We start from the raw sequence: 21,696 nt of genomic DNA, 5'->3' as shown, positions 1-21,696 counted from the left end.
TGGCTGCCCCAAGCACCTACTAAATCCCACCTTTTGTTTTGTTGGACTCAGATGATGGGTTTACCTGGTGATGCTGTGTGTTCCAGGTGGCCCAGCTGGGGCTGTCGTGTGATTGTGTAGATCAGTTCTGCAGGCTTTGTCTCCTTGTCAGTGGCAGAGAGCTGCAGAGTGGTGATTTTCTTCACTGAGTTTTCATCCAAGACCAGCCCTTTATTCACAGTGATGACTGGTGGGGATTTGTCTTCTGAAAATATCAGAAAGAGTAATTTGGGAATACTACTCAGCCATAAAAAAGAACAAAATAATACCATTTGCAGCAATGTGGATGCAACTAGAGATTCTCATACTAAGTGAAATGAGTCAGACAGAAAGAAATAAATGATATCACTTATATGTGCATCTAAAATATGATGCAAATGAATTTATCTACAAAAAAAGAAACAGACTCACAGACATAGAAAACTGACTTATGGTTACCAAAGGGGAGAGGCAGCTGGGCAGGGATAAATTAGGAGTTTGGAATTAGCAGAATTATTAGAATTGTAGCTGCTAATTCCAAATACAAACTACTCTATATAAAATAGATTAACAACAAGGTCCTATTGTACAGTGTAGGGAACGACATTCGTATCTTGAGATAAACTATAATGGAAAAAATACAAAAAAGAACGCATATATGTGTGTGTGTGTATATATGTAAGTGTATATATATATATACACACATAACTGAATCACTTTGTTGCACAGCAGAAATTGACAGAACATTGTAAATCAACTACACGTTAAGAAATTTTTAAAAATAATGTATATATGTATAATATAAATAACTGAATCACTTTGCTATACAGCAGAAATTCACACTTTTGGGGAGGGCCTTTTTAGAACCACAGCCACAGCATATGGAGGTTCTCAGGCTAGGGGGGTCCAATCGGAGGTGGAGCCGCCAGCCTATGCCAGAGCCACAGCAACTCAGGATCCAAGCTGGGTCTGCGACCTACACCACAGCTCACAGCAATGCCAGATCCTTAACCCACTGAGCGAGGCCAGGGATTGAACCCTCGTCCTCATGGATGCTAGTTGGGTTCGCTAACCGTTGAGCCATGATGGGAACTCCCTTACAGTGTAAATCAACTATACTTTAATAAAAGAAAATTTTTAATAAAATTTGCTATTAACAAAAGGAGAGAATGATTTGAATGGGATCATTTTCAGCGCCCTGTTTTCATTTCTGGGCGTAGTGTTCAGCGGTAAGATTAAAAGAGTCCTCAGGCCTGTCTGCTAAAGAGACCGTCAGGGAACCGCAACTGCACACAGGGGTACAGGATCCCTATTTCTGCACCAGCCGCTCAAGGAAAGGCTGAGCATCAAGGGGAGCGTGGCACGCGTCACACAGTCTCAGAACTCGGAGGAGGTTTAGAGACCCAAGGGCCCCTTACCCAAAACACTAATGGAAAATGACTGGCCAACCAATTTGTTGCCCTCTCCATCCACCACATCAAATTTAAAAGCAAAGCTCCCACCAGATTCTCCTTTTCCATGATGGTATTCCACGAGGCCTGTAAAAAGGACAAGAAAATCCGAACGGGCTATTAGTGTTTTCTGCCCTTATTTCTGAATGTCACGTGAGAACTCCACTGGTATTCACACCAATGAATCAATTCGCCCCCTCTCACGGTGACAGTGCTTTTGACATTTTAATCTGAGATTTTCATGTCCTCCCTTTCATCTCCCACTAGCGACTCCCGCATCATCAATGCCCACCCCCGCAATGATAAAAATCAGCCCAAGAAGCAAGTCGCACGCATTGCTTGCAGTTGGGGCTCAGCGTCCATGGAAGACGCTAGGAAATCTTGTGAATACCGACATCAGTGAAACTGCCCACGGGGAGCACGTGTCACCCTGTTATATATCCATGTCACGGGGCAAGAGGACAGACAGCTCAGCCACATCCTCCCAGAAGTGGCCCTCCCAGTTCCCAGCACAGAATTACATCATTTTAGGAACCATATGGGGTATACCCAGCCAATAAAGAACAGGATGAGCAAAATAAACAAGCTCTACCTGGAAGTCAAATGGATCCAAAGGGAAAAATGCAATACATTACCGTTTTCTTAACCTGCACGTCACTTAGAAGCACCCAGCAATGTGACTACAACCACACCTCTAGGAAGAGGAGCCTGCTCTCATACTGTAAAAAGGGACACCGAGTCAGGGGATAGTTAAGGACTGACTCCTCTCCCCTCACTAAAGTACGGACAGGTCCAATGAGACTTTGGGTGCAATCGACTGCAGGTGTTAGTGCAGACTGGACTTTATTCTGCTCCTCGGGGGGCCATGTTTCCACCTCTACATGGAATTACACATCATCACAAGATGCTGGATTGTGTCCCCTCCCCACCCCCGCCAAGCTGTGGCTTTTTACCCCTGAAAGCTCTGCATAGTAACTACGTAGCATTTAACATTTCTGCCTTCACATTACATCAGCATTTCCTGGAGGAGGGATGAGCTATGTAAGCTCCCTCAGGCACCTCCGATTTATGCCCTTCCATTTTGCTTAGTTCATTAACTTGCGCTCTTTGGGGAGCTGGAAAGGGATATAAATTGTCCACCTAAGGCAGACATAATTTTCACCTTAATCCATCCCAATTCACCTCTCTTTTCTTTCTCTCTCGCTCACACACACTTGTTAGCATCACAGGAAGTCAAAAGGATTTTTTCCCTCTCTAACTGCCCCCGATTTCATCAGGGTTCTTTGAAAGCATGAACACATTTTAGCTAAGAAGGATAGTTTTTTAAAAACCCCAAAACTGAGGAGACAAGAAAGAATAAATGAAGCTATAACTCAGCTCTTCATTCGAAACACAAGTGTGCAGTTGGCTGTCATAGGTTACTGAGGGTGGCGTCTCTGGACGTGTGCGTGGGCAGAAGGGAAGCAGCTGACCTTGGCTGAGGTCAGCCTGGGTGAAACTTCGGATGGGGCCTTTAACGGAGATGTGTGCCAGGTCGTCCTGCTTTAGCATCTGTAGGCGCCCTGCACCAGGATCCTCCTTCAAGATGTATGTCACCTGATGGTCATTTGAGTCGGTATCTGCCACTTTCAAGTGCTGTTCTGTGATGGGTGCTACGGACCCTGGAAGAGAACGGGAGAGACGAGGTCGTTCCCCACCACTGCCTTTGATAGGATGTCAGATGGCTTTAGGAGGCTAGAGACTAAATTATCCCACATTCCCTGTCTAAGGAAGTACAGGCAGCTTACACTTCTATTTCCAGCTGAATAAATTTTAATTCCCCTAAGTGCATAGTCTCACCTTCCCAATTTGCTAATTGTCCCTTGCATTTAGATCTGAGCCGCTTTTCTCTTCTGGTCCATTTTCACTCTGCCTATGCTTGCTCTACTCCCGTGACCTTTCCCACCATACCTGGATCTATGTAATAACTCCTAGCTCTACAATGTAAATGACTCCCAGATCTATGATGAAACCTGCTTGGCCCGGATTTATTTATGTCGTAAGGATCACCAAACCATAAAAAAACAGCTTTCCATAAACTTGCAAACACATCTGGTTGTGACCTCAGATAGAACAGTCAGAATCATTGTTTCTCAAGACAGAGGATGTGGTGAGGGTTGCAGAGCAGGGAGACCTGGAGCCTGGCCCCGGAAGGAGGCACGGGTCTTGGGGACGGAGGCAAGGCACTGTCTCCCAGCAAACACCTCCTCTCAGGGCCTTCCTTCCCCCTTGCTTTCCTCTCCAGCCATTTCCTCATGTTAAAAATCGTAAATTCTGATCAGGTGGGTCCTAGTCACTTGTGTAGAGTACACTCCGCTGTTGGAAGTGGCCGTCCACCAGGGGCCCTGTGCACCCCTGCACATTCTTGCTGGGGAATGCCATGAATGCAAGGGTGCTCACTCATTACCCAGGCCATTCTCAGCAATAACCCTGAGGAGATGACATCCTCCTTTGGGACAAAGATCAGGCTTGCTTGTCATTGCTATAACCTGGGGAGTCCCCCAAGCTCAGCATTCCCCTTCTGCAGTGCATCCCATGCACACGAGGGCATTCATCTGGGCCCTCTGCGGCACCCCCATCAACTTGGCTGCCATCACCACCTCCAATCAATGCAAACTTGCTGGTAGTGATGCTGCCGGCTGTGCTGTCACAAAATACTTTGTCTCTGACCAAGGAATCTCGGGTCTTCTCTCAGCATCCATGAAACAGTAACTGGCTAACTTATCAGCTTGTAAAGAGGATAAAGTTAAATCCCAGACCTAGTACCTGGGACCTTTGGGAATCTCCAAATTTTCAAATATCGTTATAGGATATATTTGTCACTACAAATACTTGTAAAATTAAGACAAGACGAGTAACGGAACTCCAGTAAGATCTAGAAGCTCTGTGGGTAAAAGGCCCACTCACTAATTAAGGAACTCTCTACTGCAAACTGACTCCAAGACTGACACTTGTCGCAGGTCCTTCAGCATGGCTGAGCCTTGAGCAAAACCGTGCACATGAGACCTGGAACACCATACCTACTGGTTCTCAATTATCTGCATAATCTCTCTTGGTGCATGATGACTTCTTAATTCCCCCTCCAGGCTTTTTCTTTTTTAATAAACATCTTGAAAATCTGGCCAGATTTTGTTTGGTTTCGTTCTATTTCAGGCTGGATGGGCAGTGGCAATGTTCAAAAACTCCAGGGCCCATGAGTAGTTAGATAAATTAAGATTTTTGAGGACCCTAGAAATATTACAAACGCTTCTCAAGTTTTTCTCAAATTCACCGACAGGGCATCTGGTCCAAAGAATGTCAGAGATTCACAGTTGTCATTCACAACTCTTAGTGTCCCCCAAACAATGGTTCTTCCCAACACTAGCCTCCCCAAATTCTGCACACCCAGTTCAAGACCCTCCCTGGGAGCTGACGGGGAAGGAAGTACTGCACACCAGCAATGGAGAAGTCACGGCCACTCTCTTCCATCCCCATGGTACCTGCCAAGAGCTGGAGGCCTCGGTTTACAGCCAAGTGGAGGGGGTCCCCTGTGGGCAGCAGCTCTGTGTATATCTCCAGCCTCCCTGTGTCCATGTGGAGGCCATCAGTGAGGGAGAACTGGAACTCATCCACTGCCACACTGGGACCCGCTGGCATGTACCCAACCAGCCCGGCCAGGACATCCTGGTAGGTGAAGGAGGAGCCCTGGGCCAAAATCTTCCCATTCTCCAGAGGCTCAGAAGCAGTCTGCCTCAGCAGTAGATGACCTGAGGAAGGAAGTTAAAGAAAAAAAAAAAAAAAAAAGAAGAAGAAGAAGAAAGAAACAATGGTAGAGTAGATATGACACCAAAATATTGTCTGATTTTGTCAACCGCGTTGAGCCTGAGTAGGACGTCAAGCACTTCAAAGGCTCTGGGTGGCACAGACATAAATGACCAACAACTCCGCATTTTATACAGAAGCACAAGGTACTGCTTCATGGCCTCATCTCCAAATAAAGAAGATCAAGCACCGCTTTTCCTGGTTAAAAATCTCTTAAAAGAGACACGGCTGGAGATGGTAACACAGTGGCTTAGGAATCAAATTTCTCTCCATGAATTCGAACTCACTTCATTAGCTAAACCTTATTTTCCCTTCTGCAAGGTGAAAATAAAGTACTCCTCACTCATTGCCTACCTCTTAGGGCATCTGGGATGGGAGAGAGGAGTAGGTTTTAAATTCCTTTTAAATTCAGAAAGACACTAAGCATCTTTGGGCTGAGGCATATTTCTCTGTTTTTAAGAGTCAGGTATGCTGCAGTGGGACAGTTTCAAGTGCTTCATTAAAGAAAGTGAAAGTGGATGAAGTCAAGCTAAAATGCAATGGCCAACAGCATCTCCTGCTAACTCTCCATTGACAGCAACCATTCATCTTTAAAAGACCAACAACAATTAGGATGGACTAGGACCGCACTTGGGAGATGAAAATTCCAGAGCTTTAGTTAATACCAGGGGAATGGTACTTAGAGAAAAAGTAGGTGGAAGATTCTCATGGTGGGTTTTTTTTTTTTTTTTTTAATCTCTGGTTTAATCAGGAAAAGTGCTTTCTTTGCAAAAGGAATAAGCTCATAAAGATGTCTACCACACCTCTATCCTGAAGTGAACACCTTTCGTAATTAATTACAAGGCTGCTACGCTGTTCCTTGCGTGAAATGGCCCAGGATTATCAAGCAATGATGCCTACTCTGCGAAGAGGATGTGCAGATTCTGAAAACTTGTTTTTGCCTGCGGTTATATAAGAAAGCAAGAAAACAGCTGAAATTGAATTTCAGAGACAAAATTACCCAGGATTCGGGCTTCGAGAGCAACCAGCATCTACTATGACCCCAAAGAATATTAGCTAGCTGTGAATTTGATTATGCTTTGATGCAAAAATGGACTATATGCAGGCAAGGCAGAGGAATGATCAGCTGAAATCTATGTGTTTATTCTAACAACCCATCGGGCACCTCAATTAAGAAGCTTCCCATAGCAGTTGTGTCCTACCGTGGCCAGGCTTTTTTGTCAGTACAAAAATCAGCTCATTATCTGGAGTGTCCAGGTCTTGCAGGTTCAGAGAAGCATTGCTTATCACGGCTCCCGATGGTAGCTGCACACCAAGGGGCCTCAGGGTCATCCTGGGAGGCTCGTCGTTCTTCCTCTGATTAAAGCATAAAACGTTAGGTCTCACAGATACTGGTGTCAGAAGAAAAAAATAATGCATGGTATTCAGAGAAAGTAATACCAGCACATCAAGAAGGATTTAAGGTGTCATTGTCTTTCATTATTAATTTTATTAGTATTCAGCTATGTGTTTATTGAAGTACAGTTGATTTATACTATTGTGTTAGGTGCAGGTGTACGGCCAAGAGATTTAGTTACAGGAGTTCCCGCTGTGGCACAATGGGATTGGTGGCGCCTTGGGAGCACTGGGATGTAGGTTCGACCTCCGGCCTGGCACAGTGGCATTGTCAAAGCTGTGGCTTAGGTCTCGACTGCAGCTTGGATCTTATCCCTGGCCTGGGAAGTCCATAAGCCACAGGGTGACAAAAAAAAAAAAAAGAGAGAGAGAGAGAGAGAGAGAGATAATATGTATGTATAATTGAATCTCTTTTTAAAAAAAATACGTATATGTGTGTGTATGTATGTATTTCAGATTTTTTCCATTATAAGTCATTACAAGATATTGACTATAGTTCCCTGTATTATAGAGTAAATCTTTGCTGTGTCTCTATTTTAGGTATAGTAGTTTGTGTCTAATGTATTGCTGTCTTTAACTCCCAATCAAAATGGTTAGTTTGAGAGGAGAGCAGCTCATACAAACCAGATGTCCCCTTGAAAAGACACTGATGGATATTTCAGATTATTTTCCAGATATAAGGATGACAGCTTCCAGACCAAAAATATGGACACTGTGGTTAGACAACTACAAATATATTTGGGGGATAAAAGGACATATTTGAAATCAGAACGGCCTTAGAGCCTTTAGCATATCACAGTACCTGTAGAAGGACACATATTTGAAAGCGTGGGTGTCTAAAGCTGTATCCCTGACCTTCCCCCGACCCCGTGTCAGCCCCCCTCCACCACTGTCCCCGAAGAGTGCTGAGGGTACCAGGTTTTATTTTCTCAAGGCACAGAGCATTCCATTCTGAGTTTTATCTTTTCTCTCTCTCTCTCCCTGGGGTGACAGAATAAGCTTATGTAGTTGCTCAAACGAGAATAAATACAGCATCAAGGAACACATTTCTTTACAGTTACAATGTAATGAATAAATGCACTGAAGTATAAGAAAAGGCAAGTGTGGACATAGAACCTATGCAATAATTTCAGGGAAAAATAAGCATATGTTATTCTTCACCTAATATGACACTGGCAAAGGTGCCTCTGTCTGACCCTCACAAACTGTTTTCACACAGAACAGATTGATTTTACCCTGAAAGGGAAATTCAGATTTCCAAGTCAGACCATCCCCAAATGCCAGCCTTAATTCTATAAGTTTTCTAAAGGTCAGGGTTATATTTTTTTAGATGGCCCTTTAAAATCGAAGGTCAGACCCAATTTTCTTTGTTTTTGAGTTCATATAAAGCTATCTGGTGATGGGGAGGGGTATGGTGGCCAAAGGCCGAAGTTTCCCAACTTCCAAAATCTTTACCTCGATGGTGATGTTGATGCTCTGGATTTCAGATCGACTGCTTCCGTCACTTACGTAAAAACTGAAAATATCATGGGTTGGCTCAATGCCTTCATGAACACCCTGAAAGTAGTAAATGTAGTTTTCCAGGACATCTTGAATAGGGAATGACGCCTCCAGGTCACTGGTAGTTCCAGGGCCAAATCGATCACCTGCACCAACAGCAAGAGGGAACTTTGACCTTGATCCATCAATTCCCACTCACTGGGCTGAATGAGAAAGCATGAGAGTATTATGGACAAAAGAAGAAAATATGTTTAGGAATGAAGGTGGGAGAGTGGAATTGGAAGACTCAGGGTGGGATCCCAGTCTCCCCACTATTTCTCTTCTACAAATGAGAATCAAAGGAGATAATATGCATGAAAGTACTCAAACTGTTATTATTTCATATAGGATATCAGTGGTTACTCTGTTAGAAATCTTTGATAACATAAGTCCTGGGGCAAGCATTGACACAGTAGCAAAGGTTTTATCTTAAGCTTTCAGATTTCAAAGCACTCTTCAAGAGAAAGCTGCTTTCTCTACACAAGAAAAGGTTAACTGTATATCTTTTTTTCACCTAGGAAACATCTCCTGAAACATGTTTCACTGGACTATTCAGTTCCTCCAGGAAACCTCTGCAGGGGCCCGTGCTCAACCCCTGGGATGGTGCCAGGGCTACTGTGATGCTCGGGAATCATCTAGACCTCAGGTGTCTTTCAGGTACTGAGATGCTCAAGCAGCATTCAGAGCTCCAGGGAAAGTGCTGGCTCTGGTCAACTCTTCTTTTCATCTCAACCCAAAAGGCCAAGGGGAAGAGTAAGCACTGTCTAAATGACGGATGACTTGTCTCTTACTTGCTCTAAGTCTCTCTGATGGATTGATTTTAAATGGTTACATTTTCTTCTAAAGAGATGAGAAAAAAGAAGCCCCTGTGTCTTCAAACATTCCCTGGATACACATCAACAAAGAAAAGTGTAGACAGAAGATCTGAAAGCAACAGGCTTTCTCTTTCCCTCTTTCATGGTCCTTTGCAAAGATTAGGTTGTAAATTCGAAAGACCATTGACTTCTTGGATTGCAGACAGGGTCATTTTTTGTGGACCTCCCAATGGAAAGATCAGGAATGAAAATGTTTTATTTATAATTTATTTGGAATGAGAACTCAAGACAAATATTCTTTTTTTTTAAATAACATGGGTTTTCTTAAATGTGACCCTTCAGATTTAATTCCTTTTGACACCAGAAGCATAGAGGAGTCTAACTGACCAGTGATCTGACAATTCCTAGGGCATATTCTTTAGGGCTGGCACTAAAGTGGGGGGGGGGAACTCCATGCCGTTAGATTGCATATGGAAATTGGACCATATGGGTCAGGGTTTCCAGAAGCTTTATCTCTTTCCATTGATCACTGTAAATATAAGAAATACGGTTTCTTTATTTGGGTCAAAAATAGCCTAAGTAAATGATGCTTGAAAATATTCTGAAATAGAATAAGGACCTTTTCTGTCATTAGAAAACAAGCTACTCAATAAGTGACTTTGTCACTGAAACTTTTAGCACCAGTCCTTTGAATTTAAAAAAATCACAGCTTCTATTTTTTTCATGTAGATCATTAATGTGGTTCCTTGCCTTCTTAAACAAGACCTACTATGTGCAACTTAGACCGTTCTTGATGCTTGTGGGTTACCATGATGAACAGCTATTCCTGCATTGCGCTGGCACACAGTGATGCTGGAGAGGTGACCCAGGCGGGCCCTGGCCTGGTTGAGCTGCCACTAAAGGAAGGGGACTCCATGCTGTTAGATTGTATATGGAACTTGGACCAGCAGCGGTGGCATCACCTGCGCGCCGATGAGAAATGCCAATGCATGGGTCTCACCAGCCTCCTCTAAGGAGAAGTCTGGGGTTGTTGCCCAGGAAACTGTTTGCACAGGCCCTCCAGGGGAGTCTTATGCACATTAACATTTGAGAACAACTTTTAGAGAGGCTGAGGCTTGCCAGAAAGTTGACTCTTGGAGTACTTCTTGCAGTGAAATACTCCTCTGCATGCACTCTGGGTTAACATAAAGCAGTGTCAGAAAGGCTTAATAAGAAACCACCTGGAGAGGAGAGAAGGCTCGGGGCAACCAGGCTTTCATGATTCCCACCTTTGCTCATGCTCTTCCCTCTGTGAGCAATGCCATTTCCTCTTTACCCACAGCGACTTCCACTAACCCTTCAAGTCCTGGCTCAAATGTCACTTCCTCAGACTTTCCTGCCTTCCCAGGCACAAGTCATTGTTTTGTGCCAAGTACTTTCTCAGTGCTTTGCTCCCTTCCCTGCCCTGGCCTTTCGTCATTGTAATTTATCAGTCTTTCTATCTGTCTCCCACTCGAGGCAGGGGCTCTGTCTTATTCATCTTCACATCCACCGTATCTAGTATCTACCATAAGCATTTGTTGAGATAAATCTAACTCATCAATAAGCAGATCCAAGGGCACACACTGAGAGGCAAGTTGGGGTAAAGACTCAAGATTTTCTATAGGAAAACATGCCCCCTGCTAAATGAGGTTCCAGTAACCAGGCTCACATCCCAGACACCACGCTGGCCACAGACACCTTCTGTCAGTCAACGGCCTCTCTGTGGGAGCTGTGAGCTGCGCACCAATTAGAGCCAGGCGCTGGCACTCAGGCATCTCGCTGCAGAGGCAGCAGCACAGTAACCTGCCAGGAGCTGTCCAAACTGCCAGTCACTGTGGTCTCAGGAGGCCTGTGGACGGTCCCCGCCTTTTTGCCTCCCCTTCCCTGTGGTAACCACAAGGGCGGTGGGGCCAGGACAGAGGGTGGGGGGAAGGGGTGTGGAGGAGAGGGTCACAGAGAGACAAGCTATGCATTGCAATTCATGTCATCGCCTTAGAAACAGCTGAGACGATGCTACGATTCAGCTAAACTGCAGCTGCCTCATGATGAAAGGACAAAAAATTTCACTTCCTTCCCACTCAATTCCAGGTGCAATCCACAAGCCCCTGCACCCCTCTAGCTGGCACTGCCAATCCCCTTACCCCACTCTAATTTTTCCCGGTGCACTGATTTCTGCCCTAACATCTTAACAAAATTTTCTCATTATTAAGTTTCTAATCTCTCTTCTCTCCACCAGGGTCTCAGGCACCATGAAGGGAGGGGTTTCTGTCTGTTTTGTCTGATTTATCCCCAGTGCTTAAAAATGTGCTTGGCATATAGGAAATGCTCAGTCAATTTTTATTGAGTAAATGAAACTTTCCTTCCTTCTGTGTCTTTGAAACGATTGCACTTCCTCTTTGGTTCTCCAGGTCCAGGTTAATTGCTGGCAATCACCCCCCTCCATGCCTTCTCCCCAGGCCTGGAACATTCTACAGCCCAGTCGCAGCTGGTACCTGTTCCCGTGTTCTCGATGCAGCCATACTTGGGCAGCGCACTTAGCTTAATGACGGTGTCACCCTGGAGGTTGTCCTGATCATCAGCGGCAAAGAAATGGTGGAAGGAAAGGGGGGTCCTCCCTCCCTCGTCAACCTGGGAAAGAAAAGATTGGAGAGAGTCCTTGGGCAGTTGCACATAACTGCAGTGAAAAGAAGTGAATTGAAAAGCGCTGCCTGGGGTGACTTTCCAGCGCCAACTCCACTCCTCTGAGGGGACAGGTCCTCTAGGGAGCAGCTGAGGAATGTGCGAGCTGCTGGACCAGGCAAGCCTTCAGCGCCTCTCCAAGCCACACTCAGACACGACGAGACGACTTCAGTGATGGATCTGGTTCGCGCCCCTTCTAAACAGCCACCTTGGAACAAGCTGAGTGATAGGATGACTGCCTTCCTTCTGTCAATGTCCTCCCTCCCTCTAATACTATGAGGGCTACTCTATCCTGTAGAAGTTCCCACCAGGAATAGAAGTGCCATTTGTCCCGTTATATGTGTTCACAGGTGTGCAGGGAGAAGGGGCTCACCAGATCTGAAAGCGAGTGCTTATCTTACGGTCAAGGAGGAAAATAAATTGGTATAAGTAAAAGCAGTTGCTCCAGCTACCTTTCTCCTTCAGGGCCCTGTTTTGTATGCTGACCCTGCAACCTGAGCCTGGTGTTTTTTTCGAGGCTGCTGGATACAAAGCCATTTACTTCTAAATGACTGTTAGGAAGATCTACAAGGTTCAAAGTGGAAGGTCACCCTGATTCTGGGAATAGGGAAGGTCTTCAAATGGCTCCCCCAAAGTGTGGAAATGAAAAAAAAAGTGGGTGGCATATCAGAACTGTTTAGAAACAGCTCAGTTTGCTGCGGATATGGTCCTAAAAGAAAAAAAAAAAAAAAAAAAAAAAGATAGAAACAGCTCAGTTTTAGGAATTTTCAGTTGCTTGACAAAACCAGGAGAATCCTGAGCTTTGGGCACGTTGGTATGTACACAGGAACAAGGAGAGTGCTCTAACTTTTTGGAATACTTACCCTGTGCTCATACTGTGCTGGGGATTTTTAATGCTATGCTATTCATCATCAGAGCAATCTTCTATGTAACAGGAAGAGTAACATTTTAAAAATGAGGAAATTGAGGCTAATAAAGATTACGTAATTGGTCCAAGGTCACTCAGCTCTTAACAGAACCATCCCTTGAACTCAGGTCTGAGTAACTTCGCCATTTGGATGCATTACAAAGGCCCCGTCCGCCCCACCCCAAGGAACCCTCTGTACTGTTTACAGTGATAAGTATCAGTTTGATCGAAGACAGGACCTGGGAACAGTGTCCATATCCCTGTGTTTTAGTGGCTGCAAACACTAGACCATAAACTCCTCAAAGATATATTCCTGCCCCCACATTTACCACAGTATACAAAATACTACAGATATCGAGATTTACGTCTGGCACATAAATATTTGTTGACTAAATAATGTAGACACGATACTTTGATCTTCTACATATAATTATTTCCATATGTTTTGAAAAACTCATGATTGAAAACGATACATATCTTGATACTATTGCCTCGTTATTTTGGGGAGAGGACTCGACTGCCAATTTAGGTAGAAATCCTTTATTCACATGGCCCGCCGCCGAGTCCAGCTCTCGACAGCACCCACTGTTCACGGATCTGAACTGTTTACCGTGATGAGGTCAGCAAAGGCAATGACTGGGGGTGGGTCCTCGACAGGAGTGATCGTGATGATAAACCTCTGATTGTCCAGACGGTTGTGCTCCATGTCAGACACAGAGAAGTGGAAGCTGTCAGTAAGCAGATGACCACCAGTCTCAAAGGCAGCTGAGTACCTATAGTAGCCAAGAGAAGAAGGGAATGAATGAGCTACGCTGACAAGTCAAGTAAGACGACTGAGACTTTGTTTAAACATGGGGTCAGTGGAGTTCCCATCGTGGCACAGTGGTTAATGAATCCGACTAAAAGCCATGAGGTTGCGGGTTCGATCCCTGGCCTTGCTCAGTGGGTTAAGGATCTGGCGTTGCCGTGAGCTGTGGTGTAGGTCACAGACATGGCTCGGATCCCGCATTGCTGTGGCTCTGGTGTAGGCCGGTGGCTACAGCTCTGATTAGACCCCTAGCCTGGGAAGCTCCATATGCCGCGGGAGCAGCCCTAGAAAAGGCAAAAAGACAAGGGGGGGGCGGTGTCAGCTACACTGACAGGTCAAGTAAGATGAGTGAAACTTTTTGTTTAGAAAAGATTAGCAGCAACCTAGCCTTTCCAGGGGCCTACTATTAGTTGCTTACATATTTCAATACAGTAAAAAAATTCTGTCAAGTACCACCAAGTGGCTGATACCTAATGTTCTTGTTGTTGATGTCTTCCATGGTGAAATTGGAAACCTCTGAGAGTTCTTCCACTTCAGGTCCTGAGGTTCTTAGGAGAGCACCATACATGGGCAGAGACTTTAACTGAATCCAGATCTCTGGGTCGGGGGAAGAATCATCCTAATCAGGCAAATATGAGGCAAAACATGAATGCACATTTGCAGGAATAAATACTTCCAGTAGTTAAAGACCAGAGAAGGTGCTCCCTTCTCTGCTAAATGGAAAAAAACTCTTTCCTTTTGTGATAAAGCAATACTATTTCAAACCACATGAAATTCCCAGTCATTACTCCTTCTAAAGGGTTTCACTGATAATGTTTTCTTTCAAGAATAGCTCAAGATAATTGTGGGAAATGCACTTCAAGTATGGGACATAAAACAAAGCGATGCCCTATGGTTACTACAAGAGCCATCCAAGGTTTTGTTTTATTACAAGCATCTAGTGAAGGACAAAACATAGTCAGAAATAAGTCGTCCTTCTAGAAACACAGCTGTAGACTCCTTCTAGAGTTTCTAGGACTAGTTTGCTATTTAGAACAAGGTGATGTTCCCCTATAAGCTATGATAACAATGCTTTTAAAAATTCCGTGAAACAAAGAATGAAAAGTACTTAAATTGGCCAATGAATCACCTTAAAGTGTAATGCTCAACAAGACAAGAATTTAGGAAATCTTATGGATTCCATTCTATCAGGATCAAACCTATGGATATTCAACTCCTAAGATGCCCAGTCTTAACAAAGACCATTTATTTTTTCTTCCTCTGCACTGTTTATTGAGAAAGAAAATTGGCTTTCTGTGTTTCTACATGGGCAATAACTGAACGTCTTAATGAACAATTTCTTCTCTCTTCAAGGACATTTTTGGAAGTATCTAGGAGGGAGGCTAGGAGGGAGGCAACATCTTCTTGGAAAGATTCCCTGAGTCATTCAACTTTTGGAGCAGCTGGCTGTAAGCACACAGGCACTTTACACCTTTCCACAGCAACAGTGAAAATGAATACTGTATGGCCCAGTGTACTTTCACATGCAAATTTGCATGGCCTCATTGTGTAGTTAGTTGAGGTATAAGATCAGGAAAGTGAGCACAGCTCAGGGGTGATCTGGGGAAGCAGGTTTTAGCCAGCTCTCAAGTCCACTCCCCCCCACCCCAGACCTTTTAAGTTGACATTTCAGAGCCTCAATGCAAGATCACAGAATTTTCCACATTTCTTCACACCACTTGACAATAGCAAGGAAGGAAACCAATTCATTGAGGCTGCACAAGAAAATGCCCCCTAAATTTATACTGTAAACGTTTCTCTATTTTTCTACATGGGTTATCAAATACAGCATGCAGGCTTCGAAAAGACTATTTCCTAATATTACTCTAAGTACCCTCTGAGGGGGAATTTTGAAAATACAGCTGAGTTCTAAGGAGCTGTCTTCCGAGATGGTGATGAACGACAAGGACAGAGCTCCTGGCCCTGTCAGGCACGACTTATTATCATCTTTCAAATCTCAAATGACTGCTGGGTTTGGAACAGTGTGAAATCAGCTGGATTTTTTTTTTTTTTCTTTCTGAAAATGCCGTCATAATTTTACTGTTTTGGAATATCCAAGATATTACGGGTGAAAAATTTCCTAAGACTGTAGACACTGTTCCTATGCAATTTTCTACTCAGAGACCTTCTTACCCATTTTGTCTGAATTCACTTTTTCGTTTTCTTTTTATTATTTTATACATCTATTGACCCACCATTCAACACTAGGATTAGAACTTTGATGATTAACATTTACCTGGGTGCTCTTCTTCTATCCTGTCCCTGGGCCTACCATCACCCTTATTTCCTGTTGTTCCTTATACATTGTAGAACTGGCTTATTAAGATCATCAGAGTTCATTGGATTTTTAATTAGAACTCAATTAAATGGAAAGATCACTTTGTGGGGCAACTGTTACCTTTTTGATACTAAATCTTCCTATTCATGAATGTGGCATATCTTGTCAAGCTTTTTAAAATGTCTGTCAATTAAGTATTACAATTTCCCCTGTAGAAGCATAGCATCATTTTTGTTAGATTTAGTCCAACAAATATAACTTTTGCGATGCTATTATAAGTGGTATCATCTTTTTAGTTACATTTATTGGCTATTTTTCGCCTATGTATAGAAATGCTATCATTCCGTTGATCTACTACTTGGCCCTTTGGTAAATTCTCCTTTTATTTCTAAAACTTTGCCAAGAGTTTTAGATGTTGGATTTTCATTGCAGTCAGTCATAGCATCAATTTTCCCAGAAGTTACACATCTTTGGTTACATTTAGACCTAATATGTGTTATGTAATATTATTATAGATGGTATCATATTTTGAATTACTATATTTTTGGCTGGAGCATTGCAATTTTATCAGCTATTTAAGACTAATCTTATACCAGCCTCCCATATTACAATGAGCCCTAGAGAGTTTAGTAATTTGTCAAGGGTTATTATGCTAGTAACATTGATGAGCTTGGATTAGCCCATTCTAACTCTAAAACTCATACCATCCCTTCTCTACTTGTTTACTTGCAGTACACAGCAAACTGTGTCTAGGAAACTGCCATTAACAAGCAAATTGCACAGAATCCCATTTTTGCCTTTTGTCTGTCCTGACACCATGTCACCTTCCTGCAGGTAATGATACTCTAATTAAGGTAAAGCTTCTATCCCTTAATATTCTGCTCCATTTATGAGCAGGGTTTCAGATGGCTTTTCTGACCTTTCTGGATGTACATGGCAAACTCACTAACTATGCCTCTAGAAGAATCCTCCCCATGACACAAAGTACAAAATTCTTCCACAACCCACAGACAAAGTTAGCATATAACTTAGCTAAGGCTTTAAAATATGCCATGCTTTCAGTGAGCTAGAATAATTCTTTTGGAGTCTTTCTGCTCTAGTGGGTCAATTCACATTCAATCAATTTCTGAAAATACATGTTCAGTTGCCAATGGGTTTGCATTTTGATCTGCAGCTTATAAGACACAGTTAATGGGAAGGAACTGCTCTTGAAATCCTATTTTGGTCTGTCAAACATTTTTCAAGCCTTGGCGATCTATTGATTAAATCTGTATTCATACATTTTTATGAATTCCTGTTTTATAAGATTCAAAAGACCATAACCTATGGCAAGAATCACCTGTCAATTAAAAAAAAAACAAAATCAGAGCTGTTTTGATACTATACTAGACTCATGAGGAGAATCAGGATGGAATGCAGTTTCCCATAATTTAAGAAAAGACAATTTCAGGGGAAAATCTGTGCAAAAGGAATCGAAGCAATTGGTCCCAGGCCAGTGCTTTATCTTACATGCTACTATTCAGGACTAGATCGTATAACTAGACTTTTCAGGCCAGAAAAGGATTGCTTCAAACTATGTAGTATTTGTTTTTTAAGGCCAGGTTATTGGTTGAAATGTTAAGATTAGCAAAGAAAAAATTCAATACTAAGAATGATTACCATTCAGATAGTCATTCTTATTTTCAAGGTATATGTCAAAAACACTCATTATTATTTTTACATGGAGAGTTCATATCTGTTTGCAACATATATAAATAAAAAATAAAATTAATTATCCTCATTATCCTTAGCATCAGAGGTAAAGCCAAAGAAAGAAGATGAGTTTAATTCGCTGGGATCACTTATCCAATTAGGGCTAGATTGGGGGGAACCAGAGTTCCTGAATCCACCCTTGGCCCCTAACCACACTGCTTCTCTTGGTGCCTGGGATGAAGGATGAGTCAGGAATCCTGCCAAAGGAGTCTGCCAGCACTGCCTAGAACTGGACCTGAGAAAAAGTTTGGTGAAAAGTGGGCCCTCTCTCAGAAAAGTGGGTCATGAAGTACCACTACCTACTAGTCATCGACTATGTAAGTGCTTCTAAAATACTCTTACTCTAAAATTTCCATTTGAAATATTATTGATGGAGCTTAAAATATGGGGCCTTGGGCTTTTTTTTTTTTTTTTTTTTTGATGTGGGCACTGTTTCCTGTTGAGCAGCACCCATCTCTACACATACTCAGAGTGTTCTCATCCACATTCTGCTCCTTCACTTGTCTGCTCAGAAAACACGGGGAGCAGCTAGAAGAGAGTGTAACTACTCCTGAGAATAGAAAGATAGGGAGGTTGAGAAGAAAGTTCTTTACGTGGCCACATACCTGGCGGCCCAAATACTCAGCCATGGCCCTGCTTTCTAGTCAGCCCAGTCAGAGGGTACAGTGGACAAACAGACAAACATAGGAACTTACAACATAAGCAAGGTGTGACCTGGTGATGACTGCTGTGCTTTTACCAGCCACGGTCAAGCTCAGGGAGGCGCCGGCAGCCAGCCGCGGCCCTCGGGCCTGGGACAGTGACACCTCTACTCTCACTTCCACCGCTGTCGCTGAGATGCCATCTGTGACTGTGATCTCCATGCTGTCCTCCCGGGCAGAGGAGCCATCGTGTACATACTGCAGAACATTCTTCTCCACATCCTCATGTGTGAAAGTGTCACCTTTCCAGAATATAACAAATTGTGTAAAAAAAAAAAACAAAAAAAAACAAACCCCAAAACAAACAACCCCCCCCCCAAAAAAACCCAATTACTTCTGGAAATGATGCATTTCATTTACATAACCCTTTGTTCTCAGGATTTCAAAGTATATATAGGATCATAAACCTAGGAGTTGGAAGCTAACTAATTAGTCCAACCTCTCACCCAACCTGGGATTCCCTTTACACTACCCTTAGAAAGGGTTATTTAGCCTGTCCTTCCACACGTCTCAAGGTGGGAGGCTCACAGTTTTACAAGGGAGCTAATTCCACCAGAGATAGCTCTAACTTCTTTTAGGGTCTTAATCGTATTGAGCCAAAATTTGCCTTTCTAACCTCCATTCATCACTCTTAGTTCTAGAGACTAAAGGACCTGCTTCGATTCTTTATGATAGCCTTTCTGGAATCTAATCTTGTTAACTGAAAATTTACTGAAAAGTTAAGGAAGTAAATCATGCTAGACAAACTTGTAAGAGATCTTGTTTTAATTGAAAATATAAAGCTTTTTAAAAATAAACATTTACAAGTTGAAAAATGCAATTAAGGTTAGATACCTAAACTATATAAGTCCAGAAAAGGAATTCATGACAGACCTGACAGGTATTGTACAAAAAAAAAAAAAAAAAAAATTCAAGGTCATAAATGTTTAAGAAAAACAGGTTTAAACAACATTTTATTTATTTATTTATTTATTTATTTATGTTATTTTTTTGCTGCATCCACAGCATACAGACGTTCCCAGGCTAGGGGTCCAATCACAGCTCCAGCTGCTGGCCTACACCACAGCCACAGCAATGCTAGATCTGAGACAAGTCTGTGACCTACATGACAGCTCATGGCAATGCTGGATCCTTAACCCACTGAGTGAGGCTGGGGATAGAACCTGCATCCTCATGGATACCAGTCGGGTTCGTTATCGCCGAGACACAATGGGAACTCCATACACAAACTTTTAAATTAAAAGTTTTAAACAGCAGGATTTATTAGAATTTTAGAATCTTAAATATATAATATTAAAGCTTCTCAAAATTATTTGGTACAGAACCCTTTTTATGAAAAATGCTCCTTAGTGCCAGGGCTCCAAGTGACTCCACAAGCACAGTTAAGAAACTGGTTTTCTTGGGTGTCCTAGTCAGCTCCATTTCTTCACAGATTATTGACTCTCATAGTTGGTGTTATAGAATAAAACTAAAGACTTAATTCCTTCTTTGTATTCCTCTTCTAAGCCTTCTCTTTAAACACTGTGTTAATGTAATTTACTGATACTAGTGGGACTGTGCCTAAAAAAAGTAATAAAACTAATATTTTATAAACATCTTTAGAACATGTATGTTAATTACACAAATATGGGCTAAGTGTAATGTTAAAGAAACTGGGCTATGGCCTTTATGCCCCTAACATAGTTCCCTTAGGATGCGAGAACTCTGCCTTAATGATACTTCTTTTATTCAGTAAATTTAAAAAAATAAATCTGCCTTTGTGACTCCCAAGCGTTCATTTGTTGCTCTTATAAATTCAGTGTGCCTTCAAGGTCAAAGATGTGACACTCTCCCTCTACAGGGATATTCTGAAGAATGCATTATTATAGGCCTATTAGGAATTATATAAAGGTTTTGAGAAAGTACAGACTGTGGGAATAAGAATACAGCAACGCAAGGTGACTGCTCTGATGGATAATAGTCACTATGATATATAAGGGCCAACTATGCAAAATCAGATTTGGCTGTATACTTTGAGCTTTTCTGTACTTCCTAAGCGATCAGTATGTATTATCTTTTATAATCAGAGAATACCTAATAAATATGACTTTTGGGAAGCTGGTCACATTGCTACCCCTTTTAAATGGATGAAATACATACAGTTTAGACTCCTAGAGTCACAGTGTTTAAGATACTGTGAAGATTCCCATACCAAAATAAGAAAGACAAGCTTATCTCCATGAACAGACCATGGGAAAGTCTCATATGAGGTTCTAAATTCAGGCGCTCCAGATTTCAGAAATCAACCAATTTTACCTACAGCTTGAGAAAATTCAGTGTCACAGTTTTGAGGTTTTGGTGGTGTTACAGAGAAAGAAGTCCCAGATAATTCAGCTGATGGACTAAGCACTACAAGTTTTTTCCTCTCTAAGTATGTCCTTATAGTTTGCCCAAAAGATCGCTTTACTTTTTAAAAAAATCTGAAACACATAGAACTGACTGTACAGCAAGAAATCCTGCAAGCAGGCCAATAACAGGGCGAGGGGCTACCTGCCGCCATGGGCCCTGGGAACCCGGCTGTGTACTTCATGAGTGTGCCGTGCTGTGGAGGCTTCCGAAGCTCAAAAAAGAGGTTTTCAGGTGCTGTCTCCGTATCTCTCACTACCAGCTGAAGTCCTGCAGGCAGGAGAACAAAGCATGGTGAGAAGATGTGTGCATTAAAATCTGTACACGCTGTTGTGCAGTCCAGCCCCAGGCCAGGCTGGAAGCCATGCTGTAACTGACGGTTACAAGAAAGCACTGTTAGAGTTAAATCAACCACAGAAGAGCGAAAACTTGATAATATGGTCAATCCCCAAATTAAGTAGGTTCTTCCAAAAATTAACTTACAGCTGGGTAGTTCTCAATCCAGACGATCTTTTTTTCTGCCACACAAGTAAGGGAGTGGTTGCCCACAAAAAAAGTCGGTCCTGACTGACCGAGAAGGTTTTTTCCCCGAAGATACTCCCAGAAACTGTTTTTGCTTTTCACTGTTTTTCACCTTCTCCTTTGCCTGAATCTACAGAAGAGTCAAGTTATTTTAAAGATGGAGGCTTGGGCCATCACTGGTGTGAGAAGGAGTGGGGCAAGAGGGACAGTCATCTTTGTATATCAGGCTTGTTTGAAAGTTGGATGATAATTAATTGTAGGCCAATACCCACATGTAGAAACTGGTTCAGGATCTGTAGAGCACACCTTACAAAAATCACAATATCCACTGTTTGCTCTTAAGATGTTCTTGGTAAAAGAATAAACCTCTAGGAATTCCTGTTGTGGCTCAGCGGGTTAAGGACCCAACACAGTCTCTGTGAGGATGCAGGTTCAATCCCTGTCCTTGCTCAGTGGGTTAAGGATCTGGCATTGCTGCAAGTTGCAGCGTAGGTTGCAGATGCAGCTTGGATCCCACGTTGCTGTGGCTGTGCCATAGGCCAGCAG

General features: G+C 42.7%; 1 protein-coding gene across 3 annotated transcripts in view; it reads right to left on the bottom strand.

Annotated features, from left to right (window-relative positions):
• The window catches only part of FRAS1 (Fraser extracellular matrix complex subunit 1), a 453,363-nt gene that overhangs the window by 75,413 nt on the left and 356,254 nt on the right, over positions 1-21,696 (bottom strand). For 2 of the 3 annotated variants that reach the window (XM_013978814.3, XM_084972579.1), the window contains exons 37-47: positions 20,773-20,898; positions 18,238-18,485; positions 13,944-14,092; positions 13,276-13,438; positions 11,572-11,707; positions 8,160-8,350; positions 6,512-6,665; positions 4,988-5,254; positions 2,942-3,130; positions 1,437-1,556; positions 65-244 (exon numbers count right to left, since the gene is read on the bottom strand). In XM_013978814.3, coding sequence (XP_013834268.3) covers positions 65-244; positions 1,437-1,556; positions 2,942-3,130; positions 4,988-5,254; positions 6,512-6,665; positions 8,160-8,350; positions 11,572-11,707; positions 13,276-13,438; positions 13,944-14,092; positions 18,238-18,485; positions 20,773-20,898 — 1,923 coding nt within the window. The remainder of the gene's footprint in view (positions 1-64; positions 245-1,436; positions 1,557-2,941; positions 3,131-4,987; positions 5,255-6,511; positions 6,666-8,159; positions 8,351-11,571; positions 11,708-13,275; positions 13,439-13,943; positions 14,093-18,237; positions 18,486-20,772; positions 20,899-21,696) is intronic. The other variant, XM_021100604.2, reaches the window with a different exon arrangement.

This window comes from Sus scrofa, chromosome 8 (assembly GCF_054392235.1).
Source record: "Sus scrofa isolate SSC_HxYL_T2T_F1_AM1 chromosome 8, Sscrofa_HxYL_maternal_Yorkshire_Landrace_v2.0, whole genome shotgun sequence".
Classification (NCBI taxonomy): domain Eukaryota; kingdom Metazoa; phylum Chordata; class Mammalia; order Artiodactyla; family Suidae; genus Sus; species Sus scrofa.
Note: the sequence above shows the minus strand (reverse complement) of the source record. Positions and strands in the feature narration are given on the sequence as shown.